The sequence below is a fragment of the Equus asinus genome, chromosome 13 (genome assembly GCF_041296235.1).
Source record: "Equus asinus isolate D_3611 breed Donkey chromosome 13, EquAss-T2T_v2, whole genome shotgun sequence".
NCBI lineage: Eukaryota > Metazoa > Chordata > Mammalia > Perissodactyla > Equidae > Equus > Equus asinus.
This window is the reverse complement of record NC_091802.1, coordinates 61,333,399-61,352,027: the sequence shown is the minus strand read 5'-3', so window position 1 is coordinate 61,352,027 and position 18,629 is coordinate 61,333,399. Positions and strand designations below refer to the sequence as shown.

The 18,629-nt window shown below is 55.8% G+C and overlaps 1 protein-coding gene across 12 annotated transcripts in view; it reads left to right on the top strand.

The window, feature by feature from the left end:
- Positions 1 to 3,576: 3,576 nt before the first annotated feature.
- Positions 3,577 to 18,629, top strand: part of CCDC57 (coiled-coil domain containing 57) — a 118,970-nt gene continuing 103,917 nt past the window's right edge. For 8 of the 12 annotated variants that reach the window (XR_011493988.1, XM_070483864.1, XM_044744249.2 and 5 more), the window contains exons 1-3: positions 3,731 to 4,367; positions 10,006 to 10,420; positions 12,826 to 12,934. Coding sequence is in view for 10 of the 12 variants with exons in the window: in XM_070483864.1 (XP_070339965.1) it covers positions 10,014 to 10,420; positions 12,826 to 12,934 (516 nt within the window). In the remaining 2 variants the exon portion in view is untranslated. The other 4 variants (XM_070483861.1, XM_070483863.1, XM_070483862.1 and 1 more) reach the window with 4 other exon arrangements.

Genomic DNA, 18,629 nt, shown 5'->3' with positions numbered 1-18,629 from the left:
TCAGGACCATGAGGATGCCCTCCCCTGCTCCAGCTTGCCTCCTGGTTCACAGGGCATCCCCTTGTTCTTGAGGGCAGGGAAGACCTGGCTGGCTATTCAGGGCCACACTAGGGGGGTGAAGGACTCCACTGAACTCCCTATCTGGGTCCTCCTCTCCCCAGGACCCTGCGAGGGAATTTGCCCACCCCATTCTGGAGGTGTCCTCACAGGCAGGGGCCCAGGCAGCAGGTGGCAGCCCTGCCTTTCCTGCCTCTGGGGCCTGGGGGCAGGTGGAGAAGTTGCTGCAGCAGGCCACCAGGGGCATTTTCCCAATCCGAGGAGGACGTGACTTCTCAAGGCCCCAAAGGTTGGCGCCCAGGCCGGCCCCACCCTACTTCCCTGTGCTTTTGGGACCCCATGAGAGGCCTGCAAGAGGGGTCCCACTGTGAGGTCAGCTCCCAGCACCATGAGCCCCACAGCCAAAAATCGGAGGAAGGACCTGGAGTCATCAGTGGTCAGAACTGGGGCCTCCTCAGGCAGCCCCTGATGCTCCCTGCGTCCCCTGGGGGCACTGCCGTGGGAGGGCATCCAGCTGCCAGGCCAGGCTGCTCATCCAGTGGTCACTTGGTGGCTATCGCGGTCAGGCTCTATTCCGGGATCCAGGACCCACAGGCCAAGCCCAGCCCTTTGAGTGGCCCCTTCTGGTTTACGCCACTCTCGGATGAAGCCAGCCCACCACCCAGGGTTGATGTCTGCTCTGGGCCAGGCAGGGCGAGGCCCTGGGGACTGACGCAAGCAGGATGGCCCAAGCTCTGCCTGGGCTGTGCAGCCTTGGCCCGCTCCTGAGCCCCTCTGGCCTTGGTTTCATCATTTATAAAGTGGGGAGGGTTCTAGAACCACTCCAAAGGGTGGCTGTGGGAGGTCCGTGTGACATGGAGGGGGCCATCCCATGTGACATGAGACACTCCAGGAAGCCGGGCCCCTCAGAGCCTGCTGGCTCTGGGGGGAAGGTCCAGCGCCAGCCCCTCGCCACCCTTCAGCGTCCCTCCAATGTTCTCACCCCACAAGCATTTACCGAGCTCCGACTGTGTGCCAGGGCACAGGGACAGTCAGATCCTGGCTGTGCTGCTCGCCAGGGGCCGGGCAGGCTCCCTCAGCTTCCACTGCTCTGTTTGTGCATCTGTGGTGGGGTGACCACAGGGTGGCCTGTGGGGAGCTGACACGGGGGGCTCTCATGGTGGCTGGGGACTGCCTTGCAGGGTGGGCAGAGGGCATTCTGGGTGGGGGAGGGGAGGGAAGGTTGCGAGTCTGGTCTGACCAGCAGGATGGTGGACAGGTCAGGGGAGACGGTCTGGGAGAATGTAGGGTCTGGTCTGACTTGTGAGGAGACCGGGCAGGGAGCTAGGTGAGAACGTCAGTGAGGTGAGCAGAGACGCAGGTAGGGAGACCGTCGAGCAGGCTGGGCCCAGGGGCCACTTGGGCTGCTGTGTGTTGATGCCAGCCCTGGTGGGCCCAGGAGGCAGGAGCTCCTGGAGGGCGGCGGGTGCTAGCTGGATGGTCACTAAATGCTGGTCAGATGAGTGAGGGGATGAGGCAGTGAGGGGCCTGAGCTGGGGGGTGGGCACCACAGAGACGGGGCAGTAAGATGGGGGCAAAGATGGCAGGCGCCAAGGGGTCTGCAGGCCTGACTGGCATCCAGGACATCCCTTTGTCCTCCCACAGGCATGTGTTGGGCTCCTGGGGTGTGGGGCACGGAGAAGGAGTCCCAGGGAGGCCGAGTGGATAAGTTTGAAGATCTCAGAGGGGCAGTGGGGGCTGGCCAGGGGTGACGAGGCCCCTCACAGGGTGGCGAGCGCCTGGGCCCCTGGCAGCCTCCACCATTTTGCTGGCTGTGATGTGGGGGGACAGTGAGTAAGGCACCTCTCTGGGCCTGGCATCCTGCAAGCCTTAGCTGGGGCTCAGGTGAGAGGGTAAGAAGTTCTGGGGTTGTTGGGAGACTGGAGGAGGGGCCTGGAAGACACATGTCACCAGGAAACAGCGGTAGGAGCTGGCCCCTCCCGCGGGAAGCAAGGCCATGCTGAGTCTGGGGATGCCCTCGGGGTTAGCACTAGGGTCAGGGTTGGGGTCGGGTGGGTTAGGGTTGGCTCTGGGTCAAGGTCAGGGGCCAGGGATGGTGCAGTGCACAGCTCACATACATTGTTAGGATCTGTCCTCATTGAAGAGGGTGCGACCTATTCGTCCTTTTGGTTTAGAGACACACCACCAAGCCCCTTCACTGGGGCTGAACCAGCACCCGTCATTCACATGGTGTTTCTAATCCTCAAGACAACGGGGAAGGGAACTTGTTTGCCCATTTTATGGAGAACCAAATCGAGTCCTGGAAAGCGCTAATACGGCAGGAGGGGAGCTGGGATTTGAACCCCAGCTCTGCCACAGCAGGTTACCCTGGTCTGGAGGCAGCAAGGGTGCCCAGGGCCTGTGGGATGTGGGTTCAAGTTCTCGGGGACCTCCGGGCTCCTCCAGCAGGGCGTGGCTATTTTCACGTGGTGTCTGTGCCATTATCCAGGAGGCTTGAAGGACTGACCTCCCTCTAGCAGCCACCTCCTAAAGCAGAACCTTTCTTCCCACTAATTGGGTGAGACGTTTATCCAGCACAGGCAGGACCAGCTTGGGCAGCAGGCACGCCATCCGGGTGGGGAAAACACAGAGGACAGGAAGGGCCGGACCAAGGGCATGGGGGAAGACTGTGTCCCCCAGCCTCTGTGCCCATCACTAATTGGAGCCCTGTGGTGCCACCAGCCAGATGGGCTGAGCAGTATTTTATCTCCACTTGTTGTCATGCCGCTCAGAGCCGGCTGGAGGGCTACCCAAAGCATGGGGTGGGGACCTTGGCGAAAGGTTTGCTTGCTGCCTGTGTGAGGCAGGCTGCCTGCAAAGGAGGTTTTGTTTCTCTTTTTAACTTGTAATCGAATACAGAAACACAAAAGCGCACAGGTTATGAGTGCAGACAAACGGATGAATTCTCACACACCAACACCGTGCAGCAGCGCCCAGAGCAAGAGCCTCCCGGGACCCCCAGAGCCAGCCCGCGGCAGCCCCACCCGTCCGAGCGCTGCTTCCCGTCGCACCAGGGGACTCGCCCCGCGCCCTGTCTCTGCTGGAGGATGCACGCGGTCCACGGCATCTCTCCGGGCTCGCGCGTTCGCCCCGCGGAACTGCGCTCCACGCCCGGTGCAGAGCCGCCTGCCCTACGAGCAGCCCTGGCACCCCTACGCCCCCTGTAGCCCCCCAATTGCAGCCGGCCCCCCACGTGCAGCCCCGGGCCCCCTCCCACACCTCCCGTGCAGTCGCAGCCGCCCCAGGTGCGTCCCCGGGCCGCCTCCTCCCCACGCGCAGCCCCCGCCCGGGCTCAAGTCAACGTCGGGGCCACCAGATGGGCGCGCTCGGGGAGCCCAACCGGGCGAGGGAGGGCCGTCGCACCGGGCGGCCTCGGCCGTCTGCCCTCCGCCCAGCCCCTCCGCGATGGCCTGCGGCCCGTCTCACTCGGCTGACCCCCGCCCAGAGTCGGGGGGCCGGGGACCCCCACGCGCCCCTCGGTGCCGGCGCACGGGGCGGGCCCGGAACCCCGCGCCGGGGCTCGCGTTTCCGGCCGGCGGGCCCGGAGCGCTGCACCGAGCACTGCGACGGACTCAGGTCGCCATGGCAACGCGGCAGGCCCGCGGCGCTCGGAGCGCGTCCCGGGTGAGGCGCGGGGGCTCGGGCCGGGCGGCGGGCCTTGGGTTCGCGGCCCCTCGGGCGCCCCCCGGGGCCGACCCGAGGCCTCCCGGCCCCGCCGAATGGGCTCCCGGGCGGACGCGCGCCTGCCCCCCGGGCGACCCGAGCGCGGCCGTCCCGGCGCCCCGTCGCCAGCGTCCCGCCGGGCGGCGGAACGGGCGCTGAGGCCGGGCGGCGCGGGCTGCGGACGGCCTGCGCCCGCGGTGTGGTCCGCGGTGCCGGGTGTCTGTGGTCGTGGGGCGCGTGCGGAAAGGCCGCAGAGCCTTCCCCAGCGCCCTGGCGAGCTCCCCAGAGCGCGCGCCTCCGGGGAACGAGGGGGCCGTCGCTGACGCGAGCCGGGCGCCGTCCGGGGCTGTGGAGGCGCGGCCGGCGGCGGGGACTGTGCTCCTCGGACCCGGGCAGGCCCGCGTGTCTTCTCGCGCCTGTCGTCCGGGGCACGTCCTCCGTCTCCCTGGCTTCCGCGAGCCCGCGTGCTGTGGAACGCCGCTGTTTCCTCCCGAGGACTCGCGCTCGCTTCGCCGTGGGTGGGAAGCGGCCGCCGGCCCGGCACGTGGTGCAGCTGTCTCGGGCGGGCTTTGGTCCCCCGGCGCCGTGGGGGGCGTCTGCATCCTGGGGTAACCGTTTTCCCCTTTGGAAGTAGTAACTGTGTGGTGGGGAGATACTTGAGCCTATGGAAGTACCTCGCTTCTGACCATACTAATTAGCCTCTCCCTAATTTTAGCATCCACAAGTGAGTGTTTTCTGAAACAATGATGGATGTCATGGTTGCTGAATGGGGATTTTTCCACGTCTGTTATTCCTTCTACATTGATTAGTTGGAATTCTTCTGTAAGAAAGAACCTCCTGGTTTTTCTGTTTATTCAGTTATTTATGTCAGTATAGATACTATATTTTTATTCCATAGGTTTGTGTTTATAATCCTTTGCTATTGTCTCTTGTTGCTCTGATTGTCCAGATTTGGGCATTAGGAGCCCCTTCAAGTGGGTTTGGCTTCCGTGTCCCCAACCTTTTTGAGCACTTCCTTGCTTTCTGGCGCCACAAGATGCTCCAGGCTCACCCTGTGGTTTCCTCGACCCAGCCGAGAATCAGCCATTCTCTAAGGAGTGCTGGTTCCTTTTAGTGTAGAAGGTGGTGTTTAGAAAGCAAATGTGGGTGCAGGTATGCTCATTGCTACTGGAGTGTCTTTGCTTTTTGGCTTTCTCAGTGAGCAGAGCTAGGAAATGTGTATTTGTGTACAGCACATACATTGGTATGCGTTTCTAGATCTGCATATCCGTGTATGTATCTTAAAAACTGTTTACAGAGTTTGTATAGAGAGAGAGAGAGAAAGAGAGACAGTTTATAGTGACGCCTGCAATTCCAATCTATTACCACAGGGTTCAGTCTAGAGTGCTTTTCCTCTCGGAATCTGGCTCCCATTTTCCTCAATATATTGACTTATTGCTCAATCCTGGACTACGCATACAGTAGTCTCAGAATTGCCAATCCACCTTTCTGTGAAAAGCTAATCTACCAACTAGACTACAGTATTTGCATGCAGTTGTTTTGTTTTTATCCTTGGAATATATAGTCAAAATGCTGTTTGACGGAGTTGCTTTAGTGCATTTGTGTTATTCATTTGTAATAAGTTAGGTTCACTTGTTTCTGCTTATATTTCGTTTTGTCTTTGTTGATTTTCAGTTTCCGTATGTGGAAGAAACATTTCTGTGGTTGTGAAAGTCAGCAGAGTCTAAGCTCTTAACTACAAGACTATTCAACTTCTCTTCCATTTCATTTCTCATTTACTCCCTTTCTCTGGGGCGGGGGAAGGGGATTTGGTGGATGTAAACTCAAATACAAAGGCACTGCAGGCCCTCCCTGGAGAGGCGCCCTCAGCCCAGCAGGTGCCAGTGCTGGGACTGTGATCTCTCTGCTCAGCTCTCTCACTTCAGGTTTCACAAATGGTTGTGGATCCTGCTTGACAGTCAATGAAGTATGGAAAAGAGCCTTGGGGCCATGGCCTGTCATTTTCACTCCCTAGCCCTGCATGAAGGTGACGTGGCTGAGTTTAGCTCTCACGGCTTGCAGAGGGATTCCAGAGGGTGCCAGCATCGAGTTCCCTGTCCTGAGTGCAGAGCAGATGAGCCGCCTCTGGACTTTCCTTCAAGTCCCATGAAAATATTTTGTAAATACAGCTCATTAAATATATTTGCAGAGCAGCAACAAGACAACGTTCCTGACCGAGGTAGATTTAGGTTCCTGTTCATGGGAGTGATGGGGTTCGTCCTCCTAGTGGCGAGTGGAAAGCCAAACGTATCTGGGGCTGCATCCTTCCGGGGAAGGAGATGAAAAGAAACGCCCCCCTTTTGATGTCCCTCTGACCAGCTGGTGTGCCTAATTGGCTTGTTCGTTAGCGTCTAGTGACTGACTTTTAGTCTGTACGGATGGTCCTGTTGTGTAACTTTTGGAGTCTGCGACCGCTTTTGTTTTATGGAGGTCATGCGATGCTTTTCCAATTAAGTACTTGTGAAATGTTTATTCTGAAACAGATTGCTCCCTATTTGTGGTCAGCCGAGCAGAAGTGTGATTAATTTCGCTGTCACCTCTGCTGATCCGGGGACCTTTGGATTCGCCTCTGACTGTGCCGTGTTTTACTCTGATAATCTGGTCGTCTTGGCGAGGGCTGAGATGGGGGTGGGCAGAGTCATCCTCACCTGCTCCTTCCCTGTCTGTCTGGGGTGTGGTCACTGCAGCCAGCTGCTGGAGAGATGGGGGTGCCAGCAGGGCAAGGCCAGCCCATCTGCAGAGCCCACTGTGTTTGGGAAGTTCTTTCTCTTCCACGTCGCTCCTTTCATACTTCCTTGGGACTCATCCTTCGTCTGGAAGTCCTTCCTCTAACCAGGATGCCGGCTGTTGAGGGTCATCCTTGCAGCTCTGGCAGTCTTTGGCCCTGTTGTGATTTGTGGAGAGATCACTGGGAGTCCGTCACGAGGTGGAAGCGATGTCTTTGGAGGCTCTTTCTTACTGCGCTCTGCGTGTGGAGCATCCCACCCTGGGCATCGCTCCCTTTGCCTCGGAGGAGGCTGGGGCCTGTGCTCAGGGTGAGGCCTGGGCGAGTGAGGGCGAGTGACACACTCCCCTGTGTCGTTGCCGGCATCATCTTCACGCCAGGGGCACATTCAGACTAATTGGTGGCTGAGGTGGTCTTCCAGGTGGGGCCTCTTCTGCCAGTGTCTGTTAGGGCCTGCAAGCTGCCAGTTTTCCGTGTGTGGGACACCTTGGCTTTTACAAGGAGTTGTTTCCTTCTTCCCAGGACCCGGGGATTTCCAAGTGCTTTTCAGGCCTGGTAGGTAGACATCTTCCTTAGATACAGAAAGAGTTGGAAAGCTCAGTATTTTCCAAATGAGAAAATCAAAGTGATGAGATCACCTAGCGCACTCCTGGCCCTTCCCCTGCCGGGGCAGCAGGTCTTCTGACCCCACGGATCCTCCTAGAAGACTGTGAATGCCGTGGGCAGAGCTGAGTTGACAGGGGTCCCTTGTCTCCCTGGAGATCTCTACAGTTTCCCCGGAAGTTTCCTGTGGTCCCTCCTGAAAACCGGATGCTTCCTGGGGACATCTGCTGGCTGACAGACAGATTGGATGGGATTTTGAGTGTGTGACGTTAAAGCTGTTTGATCTCAGCCTCGGGGCTCTTAGGATCGTCCTCTGGTGAGGTTTATGCAGAAGCAGGGCAGTCTGTTTTGTGACGAGGTAAGAAGGAAAGGAGCATGCAGCAATCGGGGGTTTACCTTTGGGGTCCTGAGTGCAGTGGACTCTGGGGTACACGGTAGAAGCTGGTTTCTCTCTGGGGAGCGGCTAGACATCCAGAGGGAGCTGTGGTGGGCCACGAGGGCCAGGCCCCGTCTTATGGGTCTTTGTTACTGTTCCAAACAGGTTGAACTTCATCTTGCTAATGGTTGGGAGCCACGGGCACAGTATCACGTGATCAGATGTCCGTACTAGAGGAGCAACTCCCGTGGGTGGCTGTGTGACCGATGCATTTAAGAGATGTACCTGGTGGCAGGGTGCCTGCACAGGACAGGGCACTAATGAGCGGTGCTCAGAGGAGGGGAGGCCACTGACCCCCCAGATGTTCGTGTGCTCTCTGTAGAGAACCATAGAGAGGACTCGCGGGCACTTAGTCTAAGATCACAGCAGCATCGGCATCGTTTAATGTTGTGTGCTTGCTCAAATCCTGATTCTTGCCCTGTGAGTGTGTGCAGGCATGTGGGTTGCCCGTTTGTGTGTCGGTTTCTGTTGATGAGACTGTCAGGCCCCGGAACTCACTAGGCTCACTAGGCCTTACACCAGCTCCTCACGCACGCAGCTCTGCCGGTGGTCGGCTGAGTTTGTGCATGGGGGCTGGGGCAGCCATTAGATGTCCAGTTAGTGTGGGTGGACCCTGACTGTGGAGGTCGCTGTGTGGCCTCGTTATTGCACACCGGGGCTTTCCCTGAGCTTTGTGGCCAGCCTGACCTGACGTAATCCTGGTTTCCCAGTGGTCCCAGGCGCCCTGAAGTCAGCGCAGGGGGCCCAGGTAGAGCAGGACGCGTGAACCTCCTGAAGACTAGGCAGAGCCCCTTCCTGCCCCTCCCTCTGGGCCGGGGCCTCCCGCCCCCGTCCATGTGTCCAGAGCAGCCCCATGCCGCCCCCAGCCACTCTTGATGTGGGGAGTCACCTCCTCTGCCCTTTTGTTCCCATGCTTCTGTCTTATCCCAGCAAGGATGTCAGCCCGGCAGTGCAGGGACCTCAGCTGTCTGTCCTTAGCAGGCAGAACAGCACTTACCTCTAGTGAGTGCTAAAGAAATACTTGTGAAATGAGTAAATGAGTGAATTTAGGAATTCTTACTGTGTCTGTGAGGATTACATTACCTAGAATCGCATTTCCTGGTTAAGATGACCAGCACTATAACAGAATATAAGGGTTTGCTCACGAGTGAAGCAAACACTTGTCAGCTTCTGTGTGCCAGGGATTAGGGGAGAGAACAGGGTCTGAGGTGACCTCAGGACACACTTAGGGGGCTCCTTGACCGTCTGCTTGGGAAAATACTTGGCAACTGACTGAATTTGAAGCCAGTAACTTCCATTTTTACTGAATTCCAAGCTTTTAAAGTCGATGCCCTCAGTTTCTCTGTAATTCATTGATGCATCCATGGACACACTTAAAGATCAAGTTATCGTAGATCAGGGTGACTGAGCTAAAGAGCGAGGGCTGGCGATGAGAGGGTGGGGTGCTGGGCGTTCTCAGAGAAGGGCATCATTCCCACACCGCCGTCTGACCCCCGGGTGGTGACGGGCTCTCAGCACAGCCTGCGCCCCTCTGGACCTGTTGTGTGGGCAACCCAGCGCCCACGGCCTTGGGCCAATTTGCATCTCTTAATCCTTGGAGGCCCCCCTGAGCAGTTTTGCGTGTCAGAATCCACCCCTTCTCTGCCAGGTGACAAGACTGGGACAGTGATGATGATGTCTCTAGCTTGCCCTGGCGAGGAGCAGCCCTCCCCAGCCCCCTCCCCACCGCCCCACCCCCCTGTGGCCCGTCCTCGGCAGACACATGGGGAATAAGAGGTTTTTAGACACTTGTTAGCAGTTTCACAAAGTATTTTTATGCTGTTGAATCTAATAATTAGAAAATTGGACTTGTATGTGTTTGGGTCTTTATTTCATTTTTTCTTAGCACTTTATTTTATTGTGTTTTCCAAAAATGTCAGCCCATGATGGATTGGAAAGAAGAGAGCAAAGGAAGCTGCTCCTGGGTAGTGAATCTCCAGGAGACTGAGTTCTGGCTGCAGAGGAGGAGCCTGGGGTGGGAAGGGGCTTGGCTCTCAAGGGCCGCCCGCTGTCCAGGTCTAGCTCAGCTACTTAGCAGTCTTAGTTTTCTCATCTGCAGAATGGGGAGAGCGCCTCATATATCTTGTAAGAAACCGAGCTTGTAGGTAGCAGTGTTTCCTCTGGTTCCTTCCTCTTCATCCTGCAGGATCCTGGCTTTACTGCCTGTCCCCTCTGCTGTCAGGTGAGGATAGGGCAGAAGGAACCCTCGGGGCCTGGGCCGAGGGAGCCACCTCGTGGCTCTCCTGAATTCACAGTGTGACCAGACAGCTGGTGCCTGGCCCAGAGCCTACCCCTGCTTTCGTGACAGCAGTCGCTGTAGGTGGGGATCTGAGGTGGGTCTTGTGGGAGGATGGCGAGGCCCTGACTACCGCTGAGCCTGATGCCCACCTTCTCTTTGCTGCAGCTGCTGCAATGCTGCCGCTGCCCTCGGAGCAGGCCCTGGAGGAGCTGCTGGTTCGCAAGGAGGAGGAGTGGAGAGCACTGCAGGCCCAGCGCTCCCAACTGCAGGAGGCAGCTGTGCAGGAGGTGCAGAGCCGGCTGGAGGAGGCACAAGGGAAGCTGCAGCACCTGCAGGAGGACTTTGTCTACAACTTGCAGGTGCTGGAGGAGCGGGACCGCGAGCTGGAGCGCTATGACGCTGCATTCGCCCAGGCCCGAGGGCTGGAGGAGGCCAGGCAGGCCGAGGTGAGCGAGCTGAAGATCGAGGTGGCCAAGTTGAGGCAGGCGCTTGCGACTGAGGCCAGGAGGCTGGAGGACGCGCAGCAGCAGTACCAGCTGAGGTTGCAGGAACATCGCCTGGAGCTGGAGCGGGTCCACAGGTAAAGGGCGGCCAGACTCCGCTCTCCCCCAGGGTGCTGGCAGCCTCCATGCACCTGCCGCTCCCCTGTGCTACCTGGGCGCCCACCCTGAGTCAGCATTTACTGAATGAAGGTATACAAGACAATGCCTTGGTATCTTTTTCTGGATTCCGATGCAGCTGGAATTATTGGAGAGTGGTTGAAATATCTGGAACTTTTTCCATGAATTCCAAATCTATAGCATTGTAATAAAACATATTTGAGTTTATAATTATTTTATTGATGTAAAATACATATTAATTTCAAAACTAAGTGAGCTGTCTTGAGGCAAGTCAACTAAGAACCTAAGGCTCTGGTCAGAGGGTCCTGTTGGCTGGGCCTCTGGGAACTGGCTCACGTGTCACAGCCTCCTCCTCAGCTCTGCTCAGCAACCATGGTAGTGGGAATTTTGATGAGACAGTAGGAAAGAAAGGTAAGACAGGTTCGTGTGCAAATCTGGTGCTTCCTCTTCCCCTGATTTCAGAGCGTGTGTTTCCCTTATCAGGTGAACCGAGTGCGTCTTGGCAGGGTTTGTTCTCTGCGTGTGTGATGTGTGTGTCCTTGCATGTCACAGCCAGAGCATTCGTCCTGCATGTTCTGTTTTCACTTGATAAGATCTTGAAGAGTTTTCCATGTCATTATGTATTTTCCCAAGGTAAACAGCATTTAAGTACTTTTTTAAAATCACAAAGGTAATGTGTTCTCTTGGTAGAAAGTCTTTTCACCCAGAAGATGGTGAGGCAAAAAGTACAAACTACCTGAGGGGTCTGGTGTGTTTTCCCCGGGAGACGTCATGTCTTATACTTGAGTGAAGGTGTCCTGGACACACTGTTCACAATGGCCTCCCTGCTATTTGTGGCACCTCTTCTGCGTGTCCTGCGTTGAGTTCCGCCACATCCTTTTGAGTGACTGTCTGGCCCTCTGTTGCCTGTGCTGGGCCTGCTCCCTCCGACGGGTGCAGAGCTGCTGGCGGGATAGCAGCAGGTACCCCTCTGCAGCAGGTGGCTTTCTGTGGCAGCTTAGGGACGAGGAGAGGAGACCCACATCTGTGGGTGCGGGGCCCCCCGGCTCAGAAGCCCCAGGCCCGACGGCCCACATCTCCTGTAAAGATGCGCAGGTACAGCTTCCAGGGTCTCTGCCGCAGATGCACTAGTCCCAGGAGTTTGTCCCAGGGAAGCTCAAGATGTTTGTGGTCCTTCTACAGGTTCTCCCAGTCCTGAAGGAGGAGGCAGTGTGCGAGTGAGCATGTCACTTACGTGAACAGTGCGGCTTGTAATGTTGTTCACACCCCATACCACCACCCCGGGGGCCTGGGAGAGGGCTGTAGAGTTTAACCAAGGTCGACCCCTCTCGGAGTGGGGAAGGGTCTCGATGACGTCTCACCTGCAGTATGGACATTGATGACTGGGCTCTCCCAGACTCCGCTGCTCAGAATTGCACTGTGATGCACTTGGGGCTCCAAGGCAGGTGCATTTAGCACAGTGACACGTGTGGCCGAGTTGCCCTCCATGGAAATACTGATTTTCCTTCCCGGCCATTTTTGAGTGTTGAAAGCACCTTTAAAGTGCTCTGTGTTGTTTTGTGAAGTGTCTCCCCATTCTTTTTGCCAAGTTTGGGACATTTTCAGCCGTTATTTCTTCAAATACCTTTTCAGCCCCACCCTCTTCTTCCTTCTGTTCTGGGACTCCAGTGACGTGAACGTTACATCTTTTGTTATTGTCCCACGGGTTCCCGAGGCTCGGTGTGCTTTCTTTTTCTGTCTGTTTCTCTCTGTTATTTTGATAATATTCAGGGTAATTTCTATAGTGCTGTCTTCCAGTTCTCTGATTCTTTTCTGTACTGTCTTCTCCTGCCATTGAGCCCATCCAGTGAGCCTTTTGTTTTGGTTATTGTACTTTGCAGTTCTCAGATTTCTGTGTAATTCTTTGTCATGTTTTCTTTGCTGAGAGTTTCCCTTTCCCATTTGTTTGAAGAGTATACTAAATGGCCTGTGGAAGCAGTTTTATGGTGGCACTATAAGATCCTTGTTTGATAATTCCAACATCTGTGTCATCTTGGTGTTGGCATCTCTTGATGGTCTTTTCTCAATCAAGTTGAGATTTTCCTGGTTCTTGGCGTAACCGCTGACTTTGCATTGTATCCTGGACACTTTGGGAATTCTGTGGGGAGTCTCTGGATCCCATTTCCTGTAGTCTTTTGCAAGCAGTCACCTGTCCAGGTGCAGCACACAGGTCCAGGTCGGGGGAAGTGTTGCTGCCCCCGGGTCTGGTGGAAGCCACCCCACAGAAGCAAAGTGCCAGTTCGTGTTTGTGAAGTTTACCTGTACCACGTGTGTCTGATGGTGACTATTCTGTATAGCTTTTCTTAATGCTGCGTTTTATATGTAGTGACAAGAACAGTGAGATCGACCATCAGCGGGAACAGTATGAAAACCTGAAATGGAAGCTGGAGAGAAGGCTCGAGGAGCTTGATGGTGAACTTGCTCTGCAGAGGCAGGTATGGTGTACAGAGTTGAGCCCCTTCTCAGCTGCCTGTCCTGCCCGCCCACCCTGAAAGCAGTGGCCCCTGGTAAGGAGAAGACTGTTTTGTTGCCTGTATGGTATCCACGTGATCAAAGTGAAACTCTTGGGGCAGGTTTCCGTTCTGTGATGGTCTGGGGAGAAGGATGAGGGGGAGGTCTGATCTTCCTCTGGAGTAATTCCCACAGTGTCTTCTTTTCTCCGAAATGAATAAACACTTCCTCCCTTATTTATTTTAGGAAAAAGTATTACAAAGTTAAAATTTGAGTTATTGCCTGTAGAAAGAGCTGGGAACTCAAGTTGTGATAAGTGTATTTCCTTCAACAAAACAAGATGTAGTCATAAGTTTAAATATAGATGTGTCAGCTGACAGGTGACACTTAAACCTGTCACCAAAATTTCCCCTCAGTGTCACTGAAACTCAGCCTACACTTCTGAGCGTCTCTGCTGTGTTGGGGTTTGGTCAAAGGATTTCCTCCACATTATGGCTAGAGTCCACATCTGTCAGAGCTGTGTGTGGGGGGGGTGATGTGGTCTGCGTGTGTGCAAAAATGATGGGCTGCTTGAGTGCAGGGGTGACATGGGCTGCATGTATGCAGGGGTGACGTGGGGCTTTGTGTGTGCAGGGGTGTTGTAGGGCTGCGTCTGTGCGGGGTGACTGGCTGCATGTGTGCAGGGGTGACAGGCTGCGTATGTGCAGAGGTGATGTGGGCTTCATGGGTGCAGAAGAGATGTAGTCTGCGTGTGTGTAGGGTGATGATCTGCATGTGTGCAGGGGTAACGTGAGCTGTGTCTGTGTAGGGGTGATGTGGGCTGTGCCTGTGCAGGAGTGACATGGTCTGCATGTGCAGGGGTAACGTGAGCTGTGTCTGTGTAGGGGTGATGTGGGCTGTGCCTGTGCAGGAGTGACATGGTCTGCATGTGCAGGGGTAACGTGAGCTATGTCTGTGTAGGGGTGACATGGGCTGTGCCTGTGCAGGAGTGACGTGGTCTGCATGTGCAGGGGTGACGTGGGCTGTGTCTGTGTAGGGGTGATGTGGGCTGTGCGTGTTCAGGGGTGATGTGGGCTGTGTGTGTGCAGGGGTGACAGGCTTCACGGGTGCAGGGGGATGTGGTCTGTGTGTGTGCAGGGGTGACAGGCTTCATGGGTGCAGGGGGACATGGTTTGCATGTGTGCAAAGGTGACGGGCTGCATGGGTGCAGGGGGACGTGGGCTGTTTGTGTGCAGTTGTGACGTGGGCTGCATATTTGCAGGAGTGATGTGGGCTGCATGTGTACAGTAGTGACAAGCTGTGTGGGTACAAGGGGGATGTGGGCTGTGTGGGTGCAGGTGCCAGGGTGACGAGGTCCCCTTCGTCTCCTTCCAGGATGTGCTGAGCTCATGTTGTCATAGCAACAGCCAGTGTTCATGGAAACTGCCTCCACATGCACATGTGTGACTTTCTCTGCCCCTCACAACAGAGACAGTTTTGATCTGCATTTTACAGATGGGGAACTGAGGTCCAGAGACATTAGCTAACCTGCCCAAGATCCCCTTAATAAGTGGCAGAGCTCTAATTTGAGTCCAAGACATCTCTAGTGTGTGAACTCTTAGCCACTGTTACTCTGCCCCTGGATAACTACTCACACCTTATTTTTAGACTCATGTCCACGATGTCGGACAAGGAGCTGGATTGAGAAGTCAGCCTGTGCTGTGTCCCTGTCTGCCCCTTCTCAGGGTGCCGCTGAGAGCCGCTGAGCTCTGAGCTTGTCCCCTTGTCTTTCGGTGAAGGTGTCACGGGGCAGATGTGTACGGTGTGCCTGTGCTGGGGTCTGCAGTTCTCAAGGACAGACTTGTCATGCTGGCAGAGTAGGCCTGACTGCCTGGCCCACCGTCCCGCAGCACAGCGCCAGCGCCCTAGACAGGATGGTGTCCTGTGAGGCGCAGGGCCAGTCAGGATGGAAAGGTGCCGGTGGACACGACTGTCCTTCTGACTGCACTTTCACGCGTGGCTGTGTCTGCCAACCGTGGCCGGCAGAGGCAGAGGCCCCGCCGATGCCCAGGCTTAGCATCCCATAGCGTATCACCCCTTCCTTCCCCGCTGGAAGCTCAAAGTTCGTTGTCTGTGATGCTGCCATCGCTCAGAACATCCTTTAGAGCTCTTGAAATTTCCTACAGAGGGTTTTCTGTGGGGATTCTTGGGGACCAAACAACTTTGGTCATTGTGGGCAGGTGTGACTTTTGGAAACAGCTTAGAGTCATTAGAGCAGTGAGGCGGGGCCTGAGCTGGGTGATCAAGGGAAGTCAGTTGTGACTTATCTGAGTAGTGAGGAGTCTCCTCAAGTGGCACCAGAGTCTCTGGGAGGAAGGAAACTTGATGTTTAAACCCTCCAGCATCAGTGTTCTACCGAGGGCTGCTGCCAGAAACCTGGGTGGGCTTTGTCTGGTGGGTTCCGGAACAGTTGGAGCCCTGACGGTTCTCGGGTGCAGTGTGCTTTTGCTTAATCCTTCCCTGCCATCCTCCTCTTACTCTGTCAGAGCTCAAAGCAGGGTCTTCAGTGCGCATTGGCTTCGTGATTTCCTTGGGCCAGGTTCCTGTCCTTTGTTTCCGAAGATCTTTGTGTCCGTTATCGACTTGCCAGAGGTAAAACTGATTCAGTGGTGATAATGATTTTTCTCTTGAAAGATGAAACATAAGATAGTGCGAACTGAGTTAGTCTGGTTAACTCTTATTAGAGCTGTGAGTTGTAGACTGTGGACTTAAGGAAAGCTTCTTCCGTGCTGGTTAGCAGTCACAAGAGTAGAAGGCATTGGAGGAGAAATGGAATGATTAGTTAATTCATTTCTTCATCTCAGAAATACTTTTTGAACATGAGGCACGTGGCTGGCGCCCTTGCAGTCCCTGGCATTAGGACCTGGCTGCCCCGGGGGCGAGCTAGCACAGTTGACACCTAAACAGGACAGTCTCTAGCTGCAGCATCCCAAGAGCGTTGTCACCTGAGTGACAAAGGGAGGCAGGGTGGGTGGGGCTGACCTGTTAAATAAGGTGGTCAACGTGGCGCCCTGAGAAGAGGACATGTGGGTGAAGTCTGCAGGTGGTGAGGGGTGTGGGAGGGAGTGGCAGGCACCTGTGTGCTTGGGGAGCCTTGGGCCAGCATTCAAGTTCAAGGGGGCCGAGACAGGGGCAGCTGAGTAGGGCTCACAGGCCCTCATAAGGGTGAACCTTGACTCCACGTGAGATGAGGAACGCTTAGGGGCTTGGAGGAGAGGCACTGTGAGCTGAGTTGAGTTTTGAGAAGATCATCTGCGGCTGCACTGAGGACAGACTGTGGGGCCGGGGCAGCAGGGAGACCGTGAGGAGGCTGCTGCCGCCTCAAGTGAGAGGTGGGGCCTAGGACCTGGGGGGAAGTGGGCCGGTTCTGGACACACCTGTCCGGCGGGGCCCATGGACACGCTGATGGATCTGATGGGGCAAGAGAGGCAGGTGCCTAGGACATACCCAGTTGGGGCTGAGTGCCTGGCAGGTGACTTTCCGTGTATTGAGCCGGGGAACTGTGTGGGTAGGATGGGGAGGGCGGTTGGTCAGGCTGTGTGGGAGGTGGCTCCTGGACTTGTGGGAAGGCGTGTTGGGCAAGAGGAAATTTTGCCTGCCGCAGGTCCAGGGAGTCACGGGGTACAGAGCTGGGAGCCTGGGACATCACCAGAGGGCGAGTATAGACAGAGGAGCTTTCCAGGCTGAGTCTTGAACACAAGGACTGGGGAGGCAGGGGATGTCGGCCAGAGGACTGCAGGGCGCAGGCAGGTGGGGGGCCTAGCAGGAGAGGGGTGCCCAGGAGCAAGGGATCACGGTAGCCCGAGGCAGGCAGAGCCCTACATCTCCAGGGTGAGGTGGGACTGGGAGTGGACATGGATGCAGCAGTGCAGTGCGAGGGCGAGGGCTTCTTGTTCCTGGTTAGATGTACCTGCCAGTCAGGGGCCCAGGCTCCACCTGCGTGATGGCTTCCTTCCCCCTGCTGGCCACAGCCTGCAGAACTTTGAACAGAAACCGAATGCTTCAATATTTTGTAACGCCATAGGAGGAATGAATGTCAATGATTTTCATATTGTGGTTCCAGATGGCGTTACTTATGTGACCCCTTATACTTCATTTTGCTTCTCAAAGGATGAAAACAGTAAATGTGTGTTTTCAGTTGTACTTCTGCACAGTGTTTCTGAGGCCCCCACTCGACCTTCAGAGAATGGGAGAGAGCCAGCCATGCATTTATCACTGGGCAGGTGTGCAGTTGCCCACCTGAGCGGGCTCCCTGTCCCCAAGATTGGGTGGCTGGCTGGCAGCCTCAGGCCTCCCTGTGAGCTCCATGTGGAGGCGGGAGCCAGGGAGCCTGAGAGAGACAGGGCAGAGAGGCCAGAGGGGCTGGGCTCCTGGCTCCATCCCCCTCAGAGAGGGCTACGTCGTCGGGCTCACTCTCCCCTTGATGGGACCTTGGAGACAGAGGAAGGAGGCTCTTCCATGCAGGAGTAAACCAACAGAGGAAGACGGCCTCGAGGAATGCCGGGGACTGCATGGGGGAACTGTGGAGGGAAGTTCTGGGGTACAGCTATGCATTAGCCCAGGGAGAAGCCAGACTGGAACATGGAGACCGAGGGCCCAGCAGGATAGCACTGCAGGAGAAGGAAGGTTTGTGCAGTGGGCTGCATCCTGGGAAGTGGACACACTAAGGAAACGTGAGGGGCCGAGGCTGACAGAGAGACAGGCAGACAGCAGACAGACCAGACAGACAGGGAGACAGACAGGCAGAGACAGGCAGATAGGCAGGCAGACAGACCAGACAGACCCACCGACACATGAGACAGGCAGGCAGACAGGCAGAGACACAGACCAGACAGACAGACAGACAGGTGGAGACAGACAGGCAGGGACAGAGGCAGACAGAGAGACAGAGATAGGCAGAGAGACAGACAGGCAGGCAGAGATAGACAGATAAGCAGAGACAAACAGAGAGGCAGGCAGATAGAGAGAGACAGAAGTAAAGAGAGAGAGGAGAGGGGCTGGCCCCGTGGCCGAGTGGTTAAGTTCGCGTGCTCCGCTGCAGGTGGCTCACTGTTTCGTTGGTTCGAATCCTGGGCGCGGACATGGCACTGCTCGTCAAACCACGCTGAGGCAGCATCCCACATGCCACAACTAGAAAGACCCACAACGAATAACATACAACTATGTACTGGGGGGCTTCGAGGAGAAAAAGGAAAAAAACAAAATTAGAAAAAAAGAGAGAGAGGAGAGTAATTCAGAACAGGAGAAACAAGGAGCTGTGCAAGACGTGAACTGTGACCATTGTTGACTATTGGGTGAGCAGTGAATCATTTTATCGTCCTAATGATTTATCAACTTTTGGCTTTTCGATTCATCCTGTGGGTGAAGCTCGCAAGACGTATGTCTTTACAGAGCCAGGTGTAACAGAGCCAGGATAGCCACACTGGGAGGTATGGGCTGCTCAACTGTTGCCTGTTGTAGCAAGGACCCAGCAGATAGCTCAGAACACTGACACAGGAAATGGTGGCGCCAGCGTGTTATTTAGAGACATAGAGGGAAGCAACAGGAAAAGCATTAAAAGTGGGTGGTCAGGGCAGGGGCTGGGGAAGGGGCTCCCGGGGCCTCATGTTTCTCGTTGTAAATCCTTCAGCAGCTCTCCAA